Source organism: Dysidea avara, chromosome 3 (assembly GCF_963678975.1).
Source record: "Dysidea avara chromosome 3, odDysAvar1.4, whole genome shotgun sequence".
NCBI lineage: Eukaryota > Metazoa > Porifera > Demospongiae > Dictyoceratida > Dysideidae > Dysidea > Dysidea avara.
Window position 1 is genome coordinate 18,478,926 of NC_089274.1, and position 21,827 is coordinate 18,500,752.

Sequence of the window (21,827 nt, forward strand, 5' to 3'; positions counted from 1 at the left end):
TTGATCAATATGCTGAGGATTATAATGAAATTTTGTCTTAGTACAATTATTTGATCACTAAATAATACAAATACTCATAAACCCACCTTATAAACATCTTTCCAAGGCATTATCAGTGGATTTATGCTAAATGTTATGCAAACAGTACCTGGATTGGAGGTGCCCCCTAGTTCGCATGCTGGAAGGTGTAGTACACCTTCACAAGTAATGATGTGTGTTAGTAATTAGTGTATGTGTGTCTAGTTTTGTTTTTGCCGGTATCTGTTTGTGCTATACGTATGTGTTTTAGCTGATTATACCAAGAGGATAATAATAAATCAATCAATTAAATCAATCCGGCACCCAAGCACCCAAGAGATTGATGTTGGGCAGGGGATGAATCAAATTTGCTTGGCCTGCTATACCATATAATGGTTATACGACCTCCCAGCATAAAAAGCAATCACACGCCGGATGGAGCGTAGGCGGCGCCATGCGGCCCGCGCTAACCACATTAATTTTAGGCTTGATGCCGCGGGCCCCATCGTCCGACATTAAATATCACGTGGCTAATGATGGTTTAGGGTTACAAGGTAGAAGAATTAATCGACCGATTCATGTAGTAACTAGTACCTTGAAACAGTCGTTGGAGAGCGCGTAAGTTTCTATTCACTACACAATCATGTCTTGTTAGAGAGTTATCTATATCAACACAGCGCATTATTTAGAAATAGTTTCTCTAGAATGACGACCCGAATGATTCGCAAGCCAGTACCAGTGCCAGACAGACAACCATTGGATGTAGAAGTGGATTGTCTATTACCAACGGGGCTGTTAATTCCAATCAAGTGTCGCTCGAGCATCACGCTAGATGAGCTAAAGACAACACTGTGGGACGAGGCGAAGAAGCTTCCACTATTTGATGTCCTACACGAACCGGGGAGATACGTGTTCGTATATGTTACATGTAATGCTGAGCAGGAAGAATGCCTGGACGAGACCGTACAACTTGCTGACATTCCATTGTACAAGGAGGTGTTCAAACTGGTTGAAAGGAAAGGTGACAAGGAGGAGAAAGTGCTTAATGCTCGCATCAGTAACCTGATCAACAAACGACTTGGAGACTTTGACAGCTTAAGAGATTCAGAGGTAAATGATTTCCGAGCTGAGATGGTTGACAAGTGTCGTGGAGCAATTGACGGCAGAGCTAAGGCACAGTGGAAAGATAAAGCAATGTATCTGTATTCCCCTGACATAGAAGCACCTCTGGTTAACGGCATTTTACCAGACATTGTTAAGAGGCATTTGAACCCCAATGGGAAGTTCTGCATTTATGTGCAAGTGCAGGCTTTAGAGAAGAAAGATCAGATGCATCAGTTTGCTTTCTCGGTTGATCCCATCGAGTTGGCTGATGAATTTTTGATCAGAGTATTAAGCAAGAAGCAGAAGACACTTGGATTAAGTTCTGTGCCAAACAGAGAAGAATTTGCTCTCAAAGTAAGGGACAATAGTTGTACATTGTGATTAGAGTTGTTGATTGTGTATTTGTTATGGCAGCTGTTTTTGAACAGCACACCAGTGGTTGTTTTCATTTCAATTGTGTGATTGGTATATGAAATGAAAAGCCAATTGATATATATCACACCAATTGGGCATTAAATAGAACTAAAGTAAACAATAGTACTTAATTGTTTCCAAAAGAGGCTGATCATGTACCAACAAACATCCTGTGATCTCAAGACAACACATCAGTATTCACTCCCAGTAATGTGCAAATTAATAGTTCCATGATGTGTGTATATATTAAACCCACAAAATCTGTTTCGTCCCAGTGCAATTTGTATCTCTCTTAGATAAACAACAAACCCTACATTGTCCATGCTTCTCATGCCTGAAATCACTATAAAGGCCAGGTGCCATATTTGGGTCTACAGTGGATTGCAATGTAAAATGGTTGTTCAATTATAATTGATTTCACTTGAAAATAGCCAATAAGATACCTTACAAGAATTGAAAAGTACAGTGGAACCTCTCTTAACAAACTCCCCAAATTAAGGACACAATAGAAATAACCTCATTATTACATAAGGACAAAAATTTTGGTCCCAAAAGGTCTAGTTAATACATTTTTTACCTCTGAAAGAGGAAAACCTCTGTATTACAGCAAAAGGTGGCCAAAAATTCTGGGTCCCAAAATGTCTGTAATAGAGAGGTTCCACTGTATTTGATCTCTTTCCGTTGGTTGATTATCGAACCCAACCTGTAAGTATTTATCTGGACTTCAAATGACATCATAAAGCCTTCAATGTTGTAACCTTAGTTTCGTAAGATACATAATAGTTAGACATCGGTTCTATGGAATTTAGAAACCTGAAAGGCTCTGTGTTGTGGCGCATGAGCGAAGCAAGGGCGCTACTGCAGGGCCTGAGGGTTTCTAATTTCATAAGGAATTTTAAACCGTTGTCCCTAGCAACCTGAATTTTACATTGTTTTGTAGGTGTGAATGTCAAAAGTAACATCTCCAATTTTTAAAAGGATAGCATATATAGGTCATGAGATATGACATTTTAAAGTTTATTTAAAGTTTGCAGTTTTCCCATACATTATCTATGGGAGGGGGTAACAGTTGCCCCTTCTGGGCAATCACATGGATAATGTATGGGAAAATTGCTAATTTCAAAGTGCCACATCTTGTGATCTATATACCCTATCATTTAAAATTTGGAGAGGTTAATTTGAGATTCACACCTACAAATAATGTTAAATTGAGAAATGACCTTATTGAATTTGTTGTTTTTCCACACATTATCTATGTGATTGCCCAGAATAGGCAACTGTTGTCCCTCTCTCATATACAATGTATGGAAATATGACAAACTTTAAAATGTTATACCTCATGACCTATATATGCTATCCTTTTAAATTTTGGAGATTTTAATATAGAGTTTTACCCTTACAAATATTGTGAAATTCAGGTTGCTAGGGGCAACTTTCTGTTATTATGAAATTCATCCATTTAGACCACAACTTCTTGTACCTAAAAACAAGCAAATAGATCTTGTCATATGGTAGTGCTGTGTGTGCACATGTCTGTACTTGAGTTATTCTCTACAGGTGTGTGGTGTGTATGAGTACCTACTCTGCGATTATCCCATGATTCAGTACTCTGTAAGTGTGTATGTATGTATGTATGTGTGTACGTATATTATAATAGGGCACCGTAGCTTCCTTCTTGTTGCCTGTATTGTAACTATTTCTTGCCTCACGTATTCTTTGGAAATTGTTTATCGTGTAGCATCAAACAGACAGACGAAGGTTTAGTTTGTTCTTGTACCCATAAGTGGGTATGTGTAAACCCTATGATCTTCAGCAATTTCCTTGAACATTTACTGATGCAACAATTGAATGTTAGGGATATACAATACGTATTGATGTTGTAGTGAATTATTGTGATGTGATAGGGTGGTATTAGTATATCGATGTTTTGATTGCACTATTGTGATGTGCACTATTGTGATAGTATGGAGTTTCACTTTATGTATACAAGAAGTACTTGTTTACTTGTTTTGCAGAGTATAGTTATAAGATCAGATACTAGTACATATACGTAGACTAAATTCATGCACATTCGTGACCTAATTTTATACCGCACAAAGCAAAAAGCCAAGAAATAACAAATTGAAAAATTCGCTTTAAAATTCAACCCTGTTTTTATATTATGCATGACCAACCTGCTACCTATTAAGTTATAGTAGCAACTGAAACATCTATCAGTAGTTACAAGCTATTTTCTTCAACCATTTAAAAATCTTCCATATGCATGATATGGAATTGGATACAAATCGATACATGTTCCATGAGCACGAAGTTTTGGGCGCAATGGCTAGTTGAGGAAGGAGAGCAAATCGCTTTAGCCTTAAACAATCTTTTGGATGACGGGCTAGCCTCCTTGTCCACAGCAGACAAACAGAACGGCGGACAAACAGAATTTTGAGGCGCTTGTTGATGAATACTTTGATTCTAGTGACGACAGTGGAAGTGACGAGAAATGCATGGAATTTGGTGAGGTGGCTGCATAAACTTTTTAGCTTGTATCAATACACTGAAGCTAACTACAACAACCCATGAAGAAATAGAAAATGAAGTATATACTTAACCCTTAAACGCGCACACAGGTTTTGAGAAATGCGTGTTTACCAAAATTGGTTGTATATTGAAAGTGGTGAGAGTTTGCTAAACTGAATTAGCCTAACACCTTATATAAACAGAAAGTTTATTCAATAGGCTATCAGGGGAAGTTTAAATAACCACTGTAACAACAGGCGCTCACTTGTTATGAAGCGATGAAGAACAGCGTCTTGACTTTTCGCGATTTCGTATTCCTTCCGGTGGCAGCCATATTTGTAATTGGCTGAGTCACATGACCCATATATGGCCTGAGGCATAATTGAATGGCGAATCGATCGGCGTTTATTGCAGAACAATAGAATGAACTGGGAAGGAGATACGAGTCTTTTTCCAAAGGTATGTAAACAGTTTTACGTGTTCATTTTGTAAAAAGTTAGTTTCATGGCGAGTTTTGGCCCTGTGTTTCAGTGTAGGGTAAAACCCTACATATCATTTCATTCGCTATTACATCACGAATTAAATGATGGCAGTTGCATAGCCATAGGGACAATGGTTCGGAAGTTACAGCGCTTTGTTTACTGCCATGCGTGAGGGCCACTATAATGGCCTTTGCGCGTTTAAGGGTTAAATCATACTGGTTGATAAAAAGTTTTGATAATTAGACCACTTAAATGGATGGATTACCTCATAGGAGTCAGGTATGCTGCTCATATTTGGCAAGTCATGAGAGCCATCGGCATTTGTTTCTCTTCCACAGCTAATCATAGTGTGCTACAAATGGTAGTGGCTGGAAGACCACCCACTGGACTACGATAAGAACAAGCTGTGATGGTGGGACCAGAAGATCTAGCAGAAAAGTTGGCTGAGTCTTGTAGCCATGTTTGTCAGCAACGACTTGCATCTCATCTTCGAATGTGCTTCCTATAGCAGTAACAATGAACAAATCAATGGAAACACGTTGAGACAGGCATGTTTGACGTACTCCCACTTGAGACAGTTGCCACCAATGGTGCTCATGACTCTGGTACATGTAGCCAGGCACCTGACACTTCTGGTCAATCATTCCTCACTGATGAAACCAATGAGGCTATCAAGATGTAATCACGTGATAGTTCTTTTGCAGAAGAGAGACCAACCGAATCTAGCAGTCATTCTCCTCCCAGTAACACCAGTGACATGTCAGATGTGGAACTGTGCAAAGAGTTCTGTTGGCTGACCTGTGGCTGGAAGAAAGCTAATGGAAAGTCCTGCAGCACAATGTTCCCACCTGAGCACTTTTCTGACATTCGTGCTCAAGCACCTTTACTTGATCACCAACAACTAGATTTTGTTTTGATGGGATCACTCATGAAAAACTGTGCTTGAAAGGGAGAATGTAGTTGATGTCAGACATCATCCTGTAAAAAGAACAAAAACACAGTCAGGTCACATGCATCATGGATACAAAGTGTGCAAGAAAACCTACTTCTTCCAGTTTGGTGTAGGAGTGAATTGTAGGCTTCATTCAATTAAATCCCACTACCTAGAGAAAGGATTAATTGAAAGACTGCATAAGAACACTAATCGCTTACCTCACCATGCTCTAAGTTATGATGATGTCAAACAGCTTGTGAAGTTCCTTTAAGCTATGCTGAGCAGAATGCTAAAAACTATACTGAACAGAATGCTATACTGCTGCCAGGTTGAATATCTGGACACAAGCGGCCATTATGAAGGCAGTTAACAGGAGTGACAATGAGAAAACTAAGGTATTGGAAATGTATAACAGAACGTATGTCATTCCATTGATAGACATTGAAATTCTTAAAACCATCATAAGCTGGTAAAGGAGGAATGGAAATATTACCACAGTCAGTGTGAAGCGAGCCTTAAATCCCTACAGAAATGCTTCACATCATGGGAGACACTTGATATTCCATCACCCGGTGTTATGATTCCTGCCAACATACATGATGAAATGATGCACTATAGTTTTGACATGGCACAGCAGGTAAGCAAAATGGGACTATATGGATGCCACAAAATGGCTTGTGGTGACTGAAGACACAACATAAAGATATATGCATTTGAATTTACCAATGCGGTATTTACCTTGTCAGTTTCATTTTCCAAGTGATCCCTTTCTACTCCCAGAAAGAACACAATGTTTAGAGTGTGTTGTGAATCTGTGCCAAGTTCACTGCAGATCAACTATCTTATTAATGAAGCCTGCAATGTTGGTAGAGTTGCTAACACTGTAATCTCCATACTTCACCATTTTCTTAGTAACCACAGCTTTGGTACAACTGAACTCCACTTTCATACCAATAATTGCTGTGGGCAAAACAAAATTATTATCTTATGTACTAATTAATGTGGAGAGTACTTACCAGCCTCAACAAGGAGATAATATCATTCCTCCCCATTGGACATACTAAATTTTTACCTAACTGGTGCTTCGGCCTTTTTAAAAGGCAATACCGCAAGATGCAAATTGGGTGCTTGGATGATATTGTGAAGGCAGTTAACGAATCCATGCGCTGCTCCAAATGGGGTTGGTGCTCAGGGTGGCAGTGTGTTGGTGCCGATGTATGACTGGAGTGCCTATTTTGAAGGAAAAAACTGTCAAAACTGCATTGAAAGGCATTACACAAATGCACCACTTTAAATTTCCGGCTACTTACCCAGGGAAAGTTTTCATTAAGAATACACATGATGGATGGATCTGAGCGAAAAATTAAATTGAGGAAAGTAGATTCCTGGCAGCCTTTGTGTTCTGGCCTCCCTAATGAGATTATACCTTTTGGTTTGTCCCTGGAACGACAGTGGTATTTGTCCAAAAAAAATACGGGAATTTTGTCTTGAGCACTGCAGAGATGTGGTATGTCCTAAGCCTCATGAAACATAGCAACACTCTCTAATATACCCTATAACGCATCATAACTTGTTTAGTGATTATATTAGTATGCTTTAATCGGAATAGTGTTAATTCATTGTGTAAAACCCAATAATAGCACTAATAAAAAACTTTGCGTGACCTATACACGCAGATTTTTCAAGATCAGTTGGATGTCAAACACACGGTAGTTATTGAGACTGCAGCCGTTTGGAAACAGGAATAAGCCGAACATTAACTGTAGTACATGTGTGTTACTACCCTTCGCACTGCATGAATAATTCCTTGCTGAAATCGTAACTCAAGACACACTGCACGATGGAGAACAAAGAGACATGAATGAAACAATAGAGTTGTGTATGACGGAAAGCTGTAAACTTCTGTTACAAGTGATTAAAGTAATTTGTCATAATTTGTCAGCTTGATTGGTTACGATGATTACTGGGCCTACAAAAACAGGTGAATAATCCATTTGGCTAAACTTTATGTGACATGAATCTGCAATATCTCCTGAATCCTTTCGCATATTGCTCTGAAATTTTGCCGCTATAAAGTATAATGTAATAGGAGACTGTAATGCAAAAAAAAGTTTTTAAATGTGCGTACATCGACAGTTTTATAAAATTGGGTAACCTTTTATTGGCAACCCATACACTTTATCGAAAATGCATGGTTCTATCTTCTACTGTATCTTGGTTACATAGGTTGCACACTACATAGGTTTTAGTTGTAGATAGATACACTACCAGATTTTAGGTTTACCACTACTACATTTACAAAAAAAAAAAAAGGGATATATGCATTTTAAATCTTCCAAGTAATTTTCTTGAGATATTTACTTTTTATGCTGTGTATCATTTGTTTCCTCCAGTACATATACAAACAAGTGTGTAAAGGACAGAACCCATTTCTGGCACTAATACACTACAGTACCATTCTCAATAATGTTGCACCGGAGAAGTTCACACAACCAGTACTGGTGAAGAAGAGTGACCCTAACATACCCAGTAAGTGTACTATACCATAATAGTGTAGATTTGTTGTCAAAAAATGTTTATCAAGATCTTTTCACAGTGTTATTAAAAGGATTAATCTTTAGCTAAGCTTTGTATTTTATGATACTATGTGCTACCTTTCTAAGTAGCTTGCTACATTTTGGGCATGTACAGACACTTGTGTGTAGTTGGATACACATGTGTTTGCATACAAGATTATTTCAATAATTTGACACACCCAGGGCTCAACCCAGAATATTAACCTAGAGGGGGCGAAGTAAGTTGTTTCGGATTCTAGGGGGTCTGGGGGCATGCTCCCCCAGGAAAATTTTGAGAATTTAGGTGTAAATATACTCAATTTTGGTGAAAATTTACTGTGATTCCATTGAATATTGACCATTGGATTATACAACTTTGGGATCAATTAAACTTTTCCATTTCTCAAGGCTTTAGGTATAAACCTAGGGGGGGGCAATAGCTAACCCAGGGGCTCCCCCCCTAGATTAACCCCTGACATCTTTTATGTAGTTGTTTTTGCTCCCTAGATGCACAGTCACTGTGGAACATTAAGGACAAGTACTCTGTCAAAGCTATCAGAGCTGGGAACTTGAACATTCAGAAAGATGTCAATGTAAGTAGCTACTTTTTTTTGTCTTACATGCTCTCTCAAGAAAAGGTGTAAGTAATTTTCAAGGTCAGTTTTGGCCCAAATGCCCCGCTATAAGAAATATGATCAAGAGTGGAACATTAGAACAACTCAGATCAGCCAGAACAGTGTTACTTTTGCAATTGGAATCACGTGAAGTACTAGCATACTACAATTTATAAAAACTCCGTGGTGGAATGAATAAAATTTGTCTGCTAATATGCTCTTACTTGTATCAACTATGCAGGGTACACGGGAAAGCGAGTGTTAATTTGGGATGCACATAACTGTACATCCTAGTTATCTCAGTTACACTCCATACCCTTAACTAAATGATGTAAAAACCTTTGAAAGACAATGCAACTTCTAGCCAGTACTGTACTAACCCATTGACCACAGCCATTAATTTTGTGCTGAAGATGACTCTAATAAATTCAGTCACTGACCATGAATAGGCTCCTCTCTAGCTAGCTTGTATAAGTGTGACTAACTATGTCTTGGAACAATTGTGTACTTAGGAATGCTAACAGAGGAGGGTGGAAGTGGTTTAAGCGCCAATAAAATGAATTATGCAAAACCCTCAGTTTGGGATGAACTAAAATGTGTGGATTATGTAACAAAGTTTGGCATCATTGCTATATTAAGAATATGCATACTTGTCTAGTGCTAGAATCGCGACTATATGTGCAAAAGTGTTTCATCAGTTTTATTTTCTTGCGTAGAAAACTAAGCGCTTTTGTAAAACAAAGTACATCATCCGAATCCTCACATGATGTGTAATTGAAAGAGCTAATTATTGCCAGTGATCCCCACCATTCGCTGGTTGTGTATTGCAACTATTGGTGTTCACATGATATTCCAAACAAAACTATGCAATTAACGTAATATTCCCTCCTCTGGAGCGTTAAGATGAAGTTTGGCTGAGAAAGATTGTTCTACGATAAATGACTTATGTGTATCCCAATTAACGCTCACTCTCATGATTATCCTCCTACTACAAGTAAGGATAAATAAATGCTATAGCAGACAATTTTTGTTTATTCCACCATGGAGTCTTTATAGTCTGTGGCATTCTAGTACTTGCATGTGATTCCAATCGGTGTTGGGCCACTACTTTTAAAAAAGTAATATATTACTTATTACTCGTTACTGCCACTGATAAAATGCGTTACAGTTATGTATTACTTCAGTTTAAAAGCAACTAGTAATGTTATATTATTGCATATTACACAATGTATAAAGTTACTTCATTAGGTAATAATATTGTAACAGTTAGTACTTCATTAGGTAATAACATTACAGTAACGTGCTAGTTTAGTGATGAGTAGTAATCATATCAGCATTTTACTTGCTATTTTTGCTTGTGTGTTTTGTTTGACCATATCATTGTACTTGTTGTACTCAGGTAAAACTGTATGCTGGGATATACCATGGTAGCGAATCACTCTGTGAGGTGGTGATGACTGCCAGCAAGACACAGACAGAGCAAGATGGAATCAAGATCTGGACTTGGAATGAAAATCTGGAGTTTGACATTTGCACGTGTGATCTTCCGCAAGGTGCTCGTCTCTGTCTTGTGATCTACGAGGTGTTTGAAGAGAAGGGAAGGCTGCGGCGAAAAAAGAGAGAAGTAAGATACTTTCATTTTGTATTGATGGAATAAAAATCACGGTAGAATACAGTTGATCATACTGAAGTAAAAACAACAGCTTATTTTGATCTTTCAAGAACCAAATGCATGGTATCAATTTGTAAGAAACTAGTTGTTCTTAGTTCAAAGGGTGTATTCTCATATGAAATGGGATTTTTCCAAATGTTCCCTGAGGATATATGTAGGCATGTCTTTTGTTGCTATATAGTGCCATGAAGTTTAAATTTTCTGGAACAGTAATCATGTGTATTGTCAAGTATACCAGCAGGCATAATGGTGTCATACAATTCTTTCTTTGTGTTTCATAGGAAAAAGTTCCACTGGCTTGGGTTAATGTTGCGTTGATTGACTACAAGTCACGTTTGAGGTGTGGAGAAAAGAAGCTGTATTGTTGGCCAACAGGCACCTCTTTTGAAGAGGAGCTCAATCCCATTGGTGGTATTATGACCAACCCTGACACACACGATGCACCATTTTTGATACTCAAATTTCGTGACTACAATCAAACACCTGTAGTATATCCATCAATGGATGTGGTATGTGTGTGTGTGCATGCGTGCGTGTGCGTGTGTGTGTGTGTGTGTGTGTGTGTGTGTGTGTGTGTGTGTGTGTGTGTGTGGTATGAGTGTTAGTGTGTGCACGTGTATGCATGTATGTTCGTGTGGAGCATGTGAGTGTGTGGTGATTCCATCTTCATATTACGTATAATTTTCTCTTGCAGCATTCAGAGAGTGTTACTATACCATGCACCATTTACGTATGTTGTTACAATGTAGGTACTGGAGACTGCATCGAGGGAAATGGGTGCCACGTTCACTCAGGTAATGTTAACATTGTAGTGTATATTGCTGTACTCAGCACACTGAATAGATAGCAACATAACTGACATTTGGCAAATAGTCAAAGAAAAATGCTTCCAACAGTTTTAGTTATTGGATGGACAAGTTGTTTTGTTTTGTTTTGTTCTTTGTTATTATAAATAAAGTGTTCTTTTGGTTATTGCTGTTTATATTTGCTGCAGGATATGAATTCCCAGAACAAAGTCATCACAGGATTGTTCAGAGAAGTGGTGGAGAGAGATCCTCTTCATCCATTGTTTGAACAAGAAAAGGAATTGTTGTGGCGTATGAGGTATTACACAGTTAAATTGTGTAGTCAAATATAGACATAATTTTAAAAAGTTTTGAGATTCAGATAGCACTTTGTGAATGTGTTTGTTTCACAGATTTAAATGTCAGGAGGAGCCACATACACTCTCAAAGTTGCTAAATGCAGTCAAGTGGGCTAACCACAAGGATGTAGCACAGGTAACCATGCCTTGTATTGTGTGCTTGTGTACCTTATACCCCTCCCTCCATCCATCCCTCCCCAAAAGCAAATCAAGCCTTCCTGCAGACACCTGTATACAGTATGTAAGATCATTTTACAAAAGTGCTAATAGAGCAAAGTCACAAAAGTTTTGCCATATGGTTTGGTAGTTCACACAGTTTAACTTGTAGGACACCTGGTATGTACAATGTGCTTTTTGTGCTGCACTAAATTGGCTACCTATTTATATATATATATATATATATTAGTGTTGCACCGATATGCATTTTTTCACATTTACCGATACCGATTATTTGCCTATTCCTGTAACCGATATGCCGATATTTACCGATATTCTTCAATTCTTTAGAACAGGAGAGGAGGAGCAGAAAATCACCTAAAGTTTATGTGTATAAACTGCATTTGTAATATCAATTGCGTGGGCGGCAGACTTTTACCATTTTTCTACAGTTTTGCAACTAACTCCTTTCATGGAAAAGGAAGCCAAGTAGTTATAAAACAACTAAGACAGCTTATCAAACAGTGTTTTTAGTGGGACTCCAGACCCTTTGTGAAGAGTGATCAACTAATTGCGTGGGCGGCCGATAAATATACACAGCCTACTATATAGCCTTGCAGCCATACTTGTGCAAACAAACAAGCCAAAACAGTTACAACCACTTACTGCTACATTCACCACCTTCTTTCTTTACTTTCACCTGTTCATTGCCGTCATTAACGATTGATTGTGGGTTTCGGTTAATCGGCAAATTATTTCCGCTTCGTAGCCGATACCGATACTTGTAAAATTAGCTAATATCGGCTGTTACCGATAATTCAACCGATTATCGGTGCAACTCTAATATATATATATAGACTGTTGAATTGTAGAGCCTTGGCATGCTTGTTTTTTATTGGTTGGTTGTTGCCAGTCATATAGTTAGGGAAATGGGCTCTGTGTCTGAAACTGTAAAACCATTTGTCAACCTGTTTTATCACAGTTTCTATCAATGCTTCAAGTGTGGAAAGAACTAAACCCAGAACATGCTCTAGAACTACTGGACTATGTATACCCTGATGTTAGGGTGAGGTCATTTGCTGTGAAATGTCTACGGAACGTAACGTGAGTTAGTGTTTTTGTACTAACTCCAAGTTGCTCTGCATTTATGTATGTATGTATAGCTCGTAATGTGCCTAGACATACAAATCCACAAATAAATGCGTTATTCTCAGCCCTTGCATCTTTGCTATAAGTCCATCACATTAGATGCCCACCACAGTCTTTACACATATAAACATCAACACAAGTAAAAGGAAGTACTCATCATCCAGTTACTTTAAGGATTTTATCGTGTGCTTCATTTTGTCCTCTGCAGCACATGGTGTAGATTAAAAGTGACCTGCTTTTCACTGAAAAACGTTTTCAGCTATACTTTGCCTGTTTCAAAGCATTACACATGGAAGACAGAACGTCTGCAATATCTCCCCTGCACAAAGAGGTGTAGTGTTAAAAAAATTATAACATAAGCCAACATACAAAGCCATCTACACACTACCTGCAGATCGACATGTTTACTGAGAAGTGAAAATAATGGATGTTGCACAAAACATAGCCACAAAGAATACAAGGCTGATTCATGCAATGTACGTGTCTCCTGCGGTATACCAAATAAGGCTATAAATCACTCCTGTATAATTTGGTCTCAATTTATTATTAGTTGCTACCATACCACAAGTTGACAACTTAACAATGTAATGTAGTTAGCTACTTATACTCAGTCTGTAATGCAACTCCTACTCCATGTACGTAAATGTCCCCCAACTGGTGGTTACCCTACACAATTGCTCTTAAAGTGCAAAATTAATTGTTAATACTTCATCACACAATTTGATCACTTACAGTACTCACAGTGATGTTATTATGATTGTTATATATTTTCTTTATTTAGTGACACTGAATTGTCCATGTATCTGATTCAGCTAGTTCAGGTGATGCCGTGTTGTGCTGCCTTGTTGTACTGTATCTACCGTAGTTGTTGTTTGTCATTGGATATGTATTTATTACAAGTACACAGAAAATTTTGGAATTTTCAACTAGAGTAGGGACCATAACACATCGATAAAAAGTACTGAAACAAGCTGGAGTAGTGCACGATATTGAATCACAGTAAAACAATAAGAAGTGTTATATCCCTACTGTGCTCAAGGTTTTACTGTAATTTAATATCATGCACTACTCCAGCTTGCTTCAGTACTTTTTATCAATGTGTTATGGTCCCTACTCTAGTTGAAAATTCCAAATTTTTCTGTGTACTTGTTTGTTAACTTTTTTTGTAAATAGATTATTATGACTGGTGAACCCACGCATACCGCATCTGAAATGGCACCGCTCGCCCCAATTATCGTCTGAAAAGTGAAGTATCCATTGTGCTTCATTGTCAGCTATGTTCAACCCGTTACGCAGCATTTCGAATCAAGAACTGTTCGAAAAGCATCTCTGCAATCCATGCATACCAAAAGAAAGAAATGGTACCGCGCGCCCCTGTTATATCAATTATTGTCTGAAAAGTATCCATTACGCTTTGTTGTCGGCTGTGTTCAACCTGTTACACAGCAGTACGAATCAAGAACTGTTTGAAAAGCACCTCTGCTATCAAAATAGCCACTATGACAAATACGGACGATTTCCGTTACGTGAAGGGAAGCCATCACGTGCTATTGCCAAATCGACACTTTTCGGTGTCAGCAAAGATGAATGGGACACAAAGGAGGACACTGGTAAGTCCATGAAGAATGCATTGTATGTACTGCGGTATGCTAAAAGGCACCTGTCGGGCCAAAGCGACGTCGAACAGTGAAAAAATCAAGCCCGTAGCCTTAGCCGTTATCGAGTTACGCTTGTCTGAAGGCATCAGGTAGTCAGTCAGGCAGTCAGTAGAAAATTCCATTGAATTAAAGAAATTAAAAATTCCATAGCAACTTGTTGAAAGCGTTTCGGGTCGATCTGAAAGCTTGATTGGGCTTAGTTTTACCTAACCAATACTGCCTCATTGTCGTCTGAGAAAATTGATGCTGTTTTTTGGGTGATGTTATTTCGTGGGCCACACCTACTCCTTTGTGGTCCCTACTATAGTAGTGTATGATACCTGTAAAACTTCCAAATGCAAGATTTGCTTTAGAGATTTTAATATTTGCAAGGTTTGCTTTAGAGATTTTAATATTTGCAAGATTTGCTTTAAAGATTTTAATAATTATTTGCAAGGTTTGTCAATGATTTTAAAAATCCCTTGGTTTTCAGATGTTTTAACATAGGCAGATACAACGCTATTATTGACTATTCGTTCGTATGTTCATCTTGTAGGGGTTAAAGTACGAGTTGTACCTTAATTGTGAGTTGGTTGATTTCTTGCTCGAACGAGCTTGGGCCAATCAGAAAATTGGTCACTATTTGTTCTGGCACTTACGGTAAGTTAATGATTAATCATTGTTTCATTATATCTTGGTGTGCACTCTTTATCAACTGTTTATCACATGATAACAGTGGTTAAAAGTTGTCGTTGCTTTATCTACTAAGGCACACCCTTTGCCATAAAGCTACTTTTGGACTTCATCATGTATTCATTAGTAGATGCGGTCCTACATTATTCCGCCCAGATCGATTTAACAGCAACATTCGGAATTTCATTTTAATCACTAAAAGTTTGAGACATTGCTTCTCTTCAGAGGCAAATCTGAGAGCTGGCATTAAGTTTGGTTTTCAGTTGTTTTATATCAACAACGTATGCAGACACAGAAAACCAAGGCTTGTGTATGGTGGACCTGTTTATCCCATTTCCCTAGACCAGAAGCATATTTGAAATGTGCTTACCACTTATGTTTTATTCTGTTTGGTTATTTTAATACGAACCATTTATCCGTATTTTAGCTGGCCTCGATACACACCGAGTAAACAATGAATAGAAGTTGGGTTTGTTTAAATGCCAATCTTAAGTTACTTACAGGAAGTATAAGCCCAGGCTGTCCTACGGACCAATACAGTAGATAATACACCTACTAGTGATGCTACGATATATCGTATATCACGATAATCATGATAGAGGCATTTCATGATAATCGTGATAGAGAAAAATCTATATCATGATTTTAAAAAACACAAATTATTTTGTGAAAAGTGACATGATATTTGCAAAAATATGTGGATATACTCTGGCAATACATAAGTGATGCATAAAAAAAATAATAAGTGTCAACTTGTCAAATAAATTGGTTGAATAAAACTTGTCCTGGAAAACATTAACATATTCAATTTATTCAATATATCGTGACTATCATGATATAAGTCCCATGATATTGTGATTATCGTGATATTAAAATTTTCATATCGTGGCATCACTATCAGCTACCCAAATAGCAACTGAATATTCTAAATGAACAGTCAATGTTACAGATACATAGGTGTTAAGTTTGTACTCCCATGTACAAAGATACTGCAAGCTAAGAATTCTTTCTGCTTGCTAACTATATTTTATGGCAACTCAAGGTACATTTTGTGATGCTACCTTAAGGCAATGCATGTACTGTATATAGTGTTTGTGTGTGTGGTGTACTCACAGGGCTGAGATGGATAATCCTGAGGTGTCACTAAGGTTTGGTCTCATACTTGAAGCTTACTGTAGAGGCAGTACAACTCACATGGATAACTTACAGAGACAGGTACAGTGTGTCTGTGTGCGTGTGTGTGCATGTGCGTACACGCATGTTTGTGTGCTGGTGTAAGATGTTTACTGTTATTAGTTGCTCACAGAGTTATCATCGAGGTTATCAGCCATTCTTTTTAATACAACAGTGCAGCTCTAGCTGGCAAAGTTGAATGTACACCGTCATGTCTGGAATGATCTTTGCGGTTAAATACGTAAATATACTAGCCAGTCTACATTATGTGGGAAAGAAGCCATTTAGTTTCTGTGTAATCATCTATTAAGGGACTATATACTCTCCTCTCTGTATTGTTAACACTTGGTATTAGATCATCCACGTGAAATGTCACCACGATATTCCATATGGTTGTACATTAAATCTCAATTGCTATAATTATTCTCATCTGGATAATTTGTTAATTGATTGTTGTTTATTGGTAAAATGTTAGCAGGGTAAATTTGTAGACAGTCCAAGTGTACCTACATGGATCTGAAAATTGTTAATAATATGAGTGGGCTAAACACATGTTCAGTTATGATAATTGTATGGCTTAACGTAATTACTTCAATGATGTACGACTTGTGCTTGTTGGGAATTGAGTTTATTGTTCATGTTTACAGGTTGATGCTGTGGGAAGGTTGAAAGATGTGTCTGAAGGATTACAGGGTATCAAACATATCAAAGAGAAGGTGAGCCCATATCATTCACAATGTGATAGTCTTTGCTGTTGTTTTGTCTGTTCCGCAAAGTTATGAACATAATATTTTAAATTTTGCTAAACTTGTAGATATTGATGAACAGAAACTAATTTCAGTGGATCCTCACTACCCCCATGTCCTTAAATTACAAAATTCTCTTTAGAACTCTTTTAAAGCAAGTTTCTTTCAATTACTATACAATTACTCCTGCAAAACACAGCTGACTAACAAAAATACTCCAGGCACTTTTGCTATTTGGATTTTTGAGTGTTTGGATCACTGGAGTGTGAATCAAAGGATACGTTGTAGTTGAGAGATTTTTTTTTTTTTTAAATCTGGTGTTCAAGTTGGAGTTGTGCATTTCTGATTAACATATTTTATATTTGCTTGTTCAGGAACAAAAGAGAGCTGCCCGTGAGAAGATGCGAGGTCATTTGAGAGATGAAAATTGTCGTATTGCCCTCAACAACCTCCAGTGCACATTAATGCCTAAACTCAAACTTGGACAACTACAGTGAGTACGACTGCAGTAAACCGTCATGTAAACTACAACTGGGACCAGGAGGTTTAGACAAAGTGTTGATGTATGCATGTTGGTATATCTTAAGTGCACTAGTGTGTACAGTGGAACATGTTTATGCCAGTCATCTTTGGGCCAAAATTTCTGGCTTCAGTAGGCAGGTGACTGCTGTAGACAAGTAGATTACTTCTCGCTTGCAAGAATTTTAAGTTGGCCTTTTTAGAGAGGTGATCTTTCTATATAGGTGGCCACTAAGACAGGTTTACTTTTTTTGTGTGTGTTCATGTTGCAGGTGTTCGTATTAGTGCATAATATTATTGTGAAGTTTTTGGTGTGTTTGGTTTTAATATTCGGTAAACAAACTGTTCAGTGTACAGGGTGTGCACTATTTAAAGAGATAACTGTGTTGGATTCTGTTGCTTCATTTTGTAGGGTGGATAAATGTCGATTTTTTGATTCCAAGATGCGTCCACTACTTCTAGTGTATGATAATGAGGATATCAGTTTACGTTTGTCACAGAACCAAGAGCCATCTCCCTACACTGAGATTAAAATCATATTCAAAAGTGGCGATGGTTAGTCTCCAGAATTTGTTATACTTCACCATCATCTGCTATGTTTGTGATAAGTATATATACTTGTGTTGTTGTAACCTCCTAGATCTTCGGCAGGATATGTTGACCTTGCAGATATTCGGTGTAATGGACCGCTTGTGGCAAGCTGAGGGACTTGATTTCAGGTTGGTGTAGTGAATATATCATATTGATTCTTAGTTGGGTTCTTCATGAACATTTACTTGTTCGTGGTGTGACCCTTGTGTTTCCTATGACAATTGCCATCCTTCATTGATGGTTGTAATAGCCATGTGAATCATTAGAACAAAGGGGTTGCAACATTTAAGTAAGTGCAGTAGATAATAGAGACAAATTTCATAATAAGGCTTTATAGCATATAGAAATAACCGTTGTCCCTAGCAACCTGAATTTCCCAGTATTATTAGGTGATGATGCCTAAAGTAATTTCTCCAAATTTTGAAAGGGTAGCATATATATGTCATAAGATATGACATCTTGAAATTTGTGGTTTTCCCATACATATCTATGTGAGAGGGCTACATTTGCCCCTTCTGGGTAATCACAAAAATGAGGTATTTCAACGTATGCAAAAATTCAAAATTCAAAAGTACATATATCTCAATGTTACGTAATTTGTAGGTATGAATGTCAACAATTATCTCTCCAAGTTTTAAATGGATAGTGTATATAGGTCATAAGATATGACCATAGATACTACACCTTGAATCCCATGATTTGTGTGATTACTGAAAAGGGGCAACTGTTGTCCCTCTCAATGAAAATGTATGGGAAAATTGCAACTTCAAAATGTCATATCTCATGACTTATTTATGCTATCCTTTTAAAACTTGGAGAAACGACTTAAGACATTGACACCTACAAATATAAATTTTAGGTTGCTAGGGGCAACACTTGAATTTTTCATTATTATGAAATTTGTCTATTGGTTGTCCCTACAAGTCCGAACCTCAATGATCAAATAATTTGATTATCTGAAAACAAAAATTACATTTGTAGTCAGGTGTGCTTTATGTTAGAGTAGTGTGTTCTATTAGAGCGATTGAGCATAACTCTGTATTTGTTCAATGAATCGATATGTATAGTTACAAAAAAAAATGTAGTAGTGATAGTGTAGTGTATGTGTATACATATGTGAGTATCATAAACTTATGTACATGTTCACACTTCAGGATGTATCACTACGGATGTCTGGCTACTGGTACTGGTAATGGCTACATTGAGGTGGTCCAGAAAGCTGAAACTATTGCTAACATACAGAAGACCCTCAGTGGCAGTGGTCCCAAGCTCACCTGGGACAACCGTCTGTTACATGCATGGCTGAAAGAGAAGAATCCCGATCCCCAACAGTAAGAGCTTATGATATTAGCCTGAACTATCACTTCTGTATTGATAGGTTACAAAAAGCAGAGGAAACTTTCTGTCTCTCTTGTGCTGGCTCATGTGTGGCTACGTATGTGCTGGGAATTGGGGATAGGCATTCCGACAATATCATGGTGACTGACAGAGGACAACTGTGTCATATCGACTTTGGTCACTTTCTTGGGAACTTCAAGTCCAAGTTTGGAGTGAGGAGAGAACGTGTTCCATTTGTGTTGGCCAGTGATTTTGAGATCATCATAGCAAGGGAGCATTTTGGCTTCAAGAAGTGAGTGTGATATATGTAGTACTAACCGTCTGTAATATGAGGATGTCCTAGACAGGTTTCCAATTTTCTGCTGCATGCAAACTTAAATCTAGAAGTGGTCTGGGGCATACTCCTCTTTGAAATTATGCATTTTGAGATTAAATCTAACTCCAAAATATGACTTTTACTGTGTAAACTAAGTACCGATAGTGGATTTTTATCATGAGGACTTTAATCTTGCGTCTTGGACAATATTAAAATTCGTGACATTTTTATCACGTGAAGTTTTGTTTATCGTGAGGTTTTTAGCACCTGTAAAACTGTTGTGTTGAAACATTCGACAACAAACCAGGTGCTTGTTTGATTGTTTATGACAGCTCGGTTCCCCTACACACACATGTTTCTTCACCAAACATCGCTGAACACGGCTACCTTTAGGTGCCTCTTCTTCACTCTTCTTGAAGGGTATCCTTCGGTGGTGAGTAGTGAGGACTGGCTACTCGGGTTGTTCTTCCAGAGACCCTTAACCCCTAGCTTAGCATTTGTAAGGTCTGTACAACACATGGAACAGCAAATTCTTGCTCTTTTTATAGAGACGAGAAACCACAAGCTACAAAAACAAATTGCCAAAAATGGAAAAACAGGATGTGACTTGGCACATTCCTGAGATGTTACAAGACATACGTGCCAATATGAAATCAAAGTTTATGTCTTGAGGTAACTATCCCCTCAGTGCCTGCATGAATTCATCGTGGATACAAGCATTGATACAAAGAAACAAGGCTAACATGACAAAATTTCACTACTTTTCATCTCATACATGAACACTTATTACAATGAGTAATAAAATTCATGCAAGGAATTTGATGTTGCAGATTTGTCACCTCGCGAGATTAAGTATCACATGATTTTATTTTCACAAGTAAATTTGTCCGTAAGAAAAACCCACTATACGGTAACTTTGAACAAAATGTGACTGTTCTATTAGGATAGTCGACTGCTCTATTAGAGTTTATTCTATCTGAACCTTTGATACCTTAAATGCAAAATTGCCTGAATATAATTTTCCGGTTTCTGGAAATCTCAGAAACTCTCCTCCCTAATATAGTATAGGACCTTTACAGAGTGTCTGGATTATACTCGTGCATCTGACTTCTCTCTTTTTTTCAAGTCTTCATGTTAACAGGTTTCACTCCAGCTATAAAGGCTGAATGGCTGTTTTTCTGATTCTTATTTTGTAGTAGTTTTTTTTTCCAACACAATGACAAAGAGTGAAAAAGATGACAAAACTACCATTACATTGTATGCACCGTAATTGACAGAAGGGAAGGTTGAGCTTTGATAAATTGAATGTTAACAATAAAAAATCAGAAATCACATACCTAAACGCTCACATTTAAGGGCACATGTTTTGCAAATTAAAAGTTGATCAATTCAGCTGATTCATCAAATTTGTCAACTTTTAAAAATTTTGAAGTGTACATGTACTAGTAGAAATTTTGTTAAGGCAAAGATGTTATGCATGTTTCTTTGTTTAGATTCCAGCAGCTGTGCGAGAAAGCGTTTATGATACTTCGGAAGAAAGGTGGACTCTTTATCAATCTTCTAGCAATCATGTTGTCCACTGGTATTCCTGAGCTGAGGTCTGTAGAAGACCTCAACTACGTCCGTGATGCTCTCTACCTCGTTGGGACGGAGAATGAAGCCCTAGAGCACTTCCGTAAGAAAATGAGTGAGGCTCGTAACAATGCGTGGAGTACTAGTCTTAACTGGTATATTCATGGGCTAGCCAAAGACAACACTAAGTAGTGGACAAGATATTATCATCCGTTTCCTCAGTCAATATCGTATAATTATTTTAGTAATGAATTATATATATACTGTATTATGTACCTGAAGTTATATATAAATTATATGATACATAATTATTATGATGATTTATTTGTTAACAATATTGACCATCAAATGTGAAACATTACAACTTCCACTACAGTTGACTGATTGATGCTACAGTATGTATAAACATTTCACAATTAAATGAGGTGTGCACACTACAGCACTCCAATTGTATGATAATAGTTGGATATACTGTATCTATGGTGACACTAA

The 21,827-nt window shown here is 37.6% G+C and overlaps 1 protein-coding gene across 3 annotated transcripts; it reads left to right on the top strand.

Annotated features, from left to right (window-relative positions):
• The first annotated feature begins 515 nt into the window (after positions 1 to 515).
• Positions 516 to 21,691, top strand: LOC136249889 (phosphatidylinositol 4,5-bisphosphate 3-kinase catalytic subunit delta isoform-like). Of its 3 annotated transcripts, none has more exons than XM_066042017.1 (21): positions 516 to 636; positions 714 to 1,476; positions 3,094 to 3,147; positions 7,854 to 7,989; positions 8,523 to 8,608; positions 10,029 to 10,253; positions 10,583 to 10,810; positions 11,051 to 11,095; positions 11,296 to 11,405; positions 11,500 to 11,581; positions 12,584 to 12,705; positions 13,532 to 13,571; positions 14,944 to 15,047; positions 16,196 to 16,295; positions 16,901 to 16,969; positions 17,374 to 17,492; positions 17,931 to 18,073; positions 18,159 to 18,237; positions 19,264 to 19,440; positions 19,488 to 19,739; positions 21,257 to 21,691. In XM_066042017.1, exons 2-21 carry the CDS (start codon positions 724 to 726, stop codon positions 21,525 to 21,527), a joined length of 3,195 nt encoding a protein of 1,064 aa, XP_065898089.1. In that variant the 5' UTR covers positions 516 to 636; positions 714 to 723; the 3' UTR covers positions 21,528 to 21,691. The 3 variants fall into 3 exon arrangements, with proteins under 3 accessions (XP_065898089.1, XP_065898091.1, XP_065898090.1); XM_066042019.1 differs by having other exon boundaries at positions 517 to 636; positions 723 to 1,476; XM_066042018.1 differs by having other exon boundaries at positions 520 to 636; positions 696 to 1,476.
• The last annotated feature ends 136 nt before the right edge of the window (positions 21,692 to 21,827 follow it).

Bases quoted from the DNA above. Each gene is read 5' to 3' on its own strand.
- LOC136249889 (XM_066042017.1), top strand. From the start codon at position 724: ATGACGACCCGAATGATTCGCAAGCCAGTACCAGTGCCAGACAGACAA. The intron at 16,970-17,373 runs GTGAGCCCATAT...TTGCTTGTTCAG, and splicing joins TCAAACATATCAAAGAGAAG to GAACAAAAGAGAGCTGCCCG. The intron at 18,238-19,263 runs GTTGGTGTAGTG...TTCACACTTCAG, and splicing joins GCTGAGGGACTTGATTTCAG to GATGTATCACTACGGATGTC.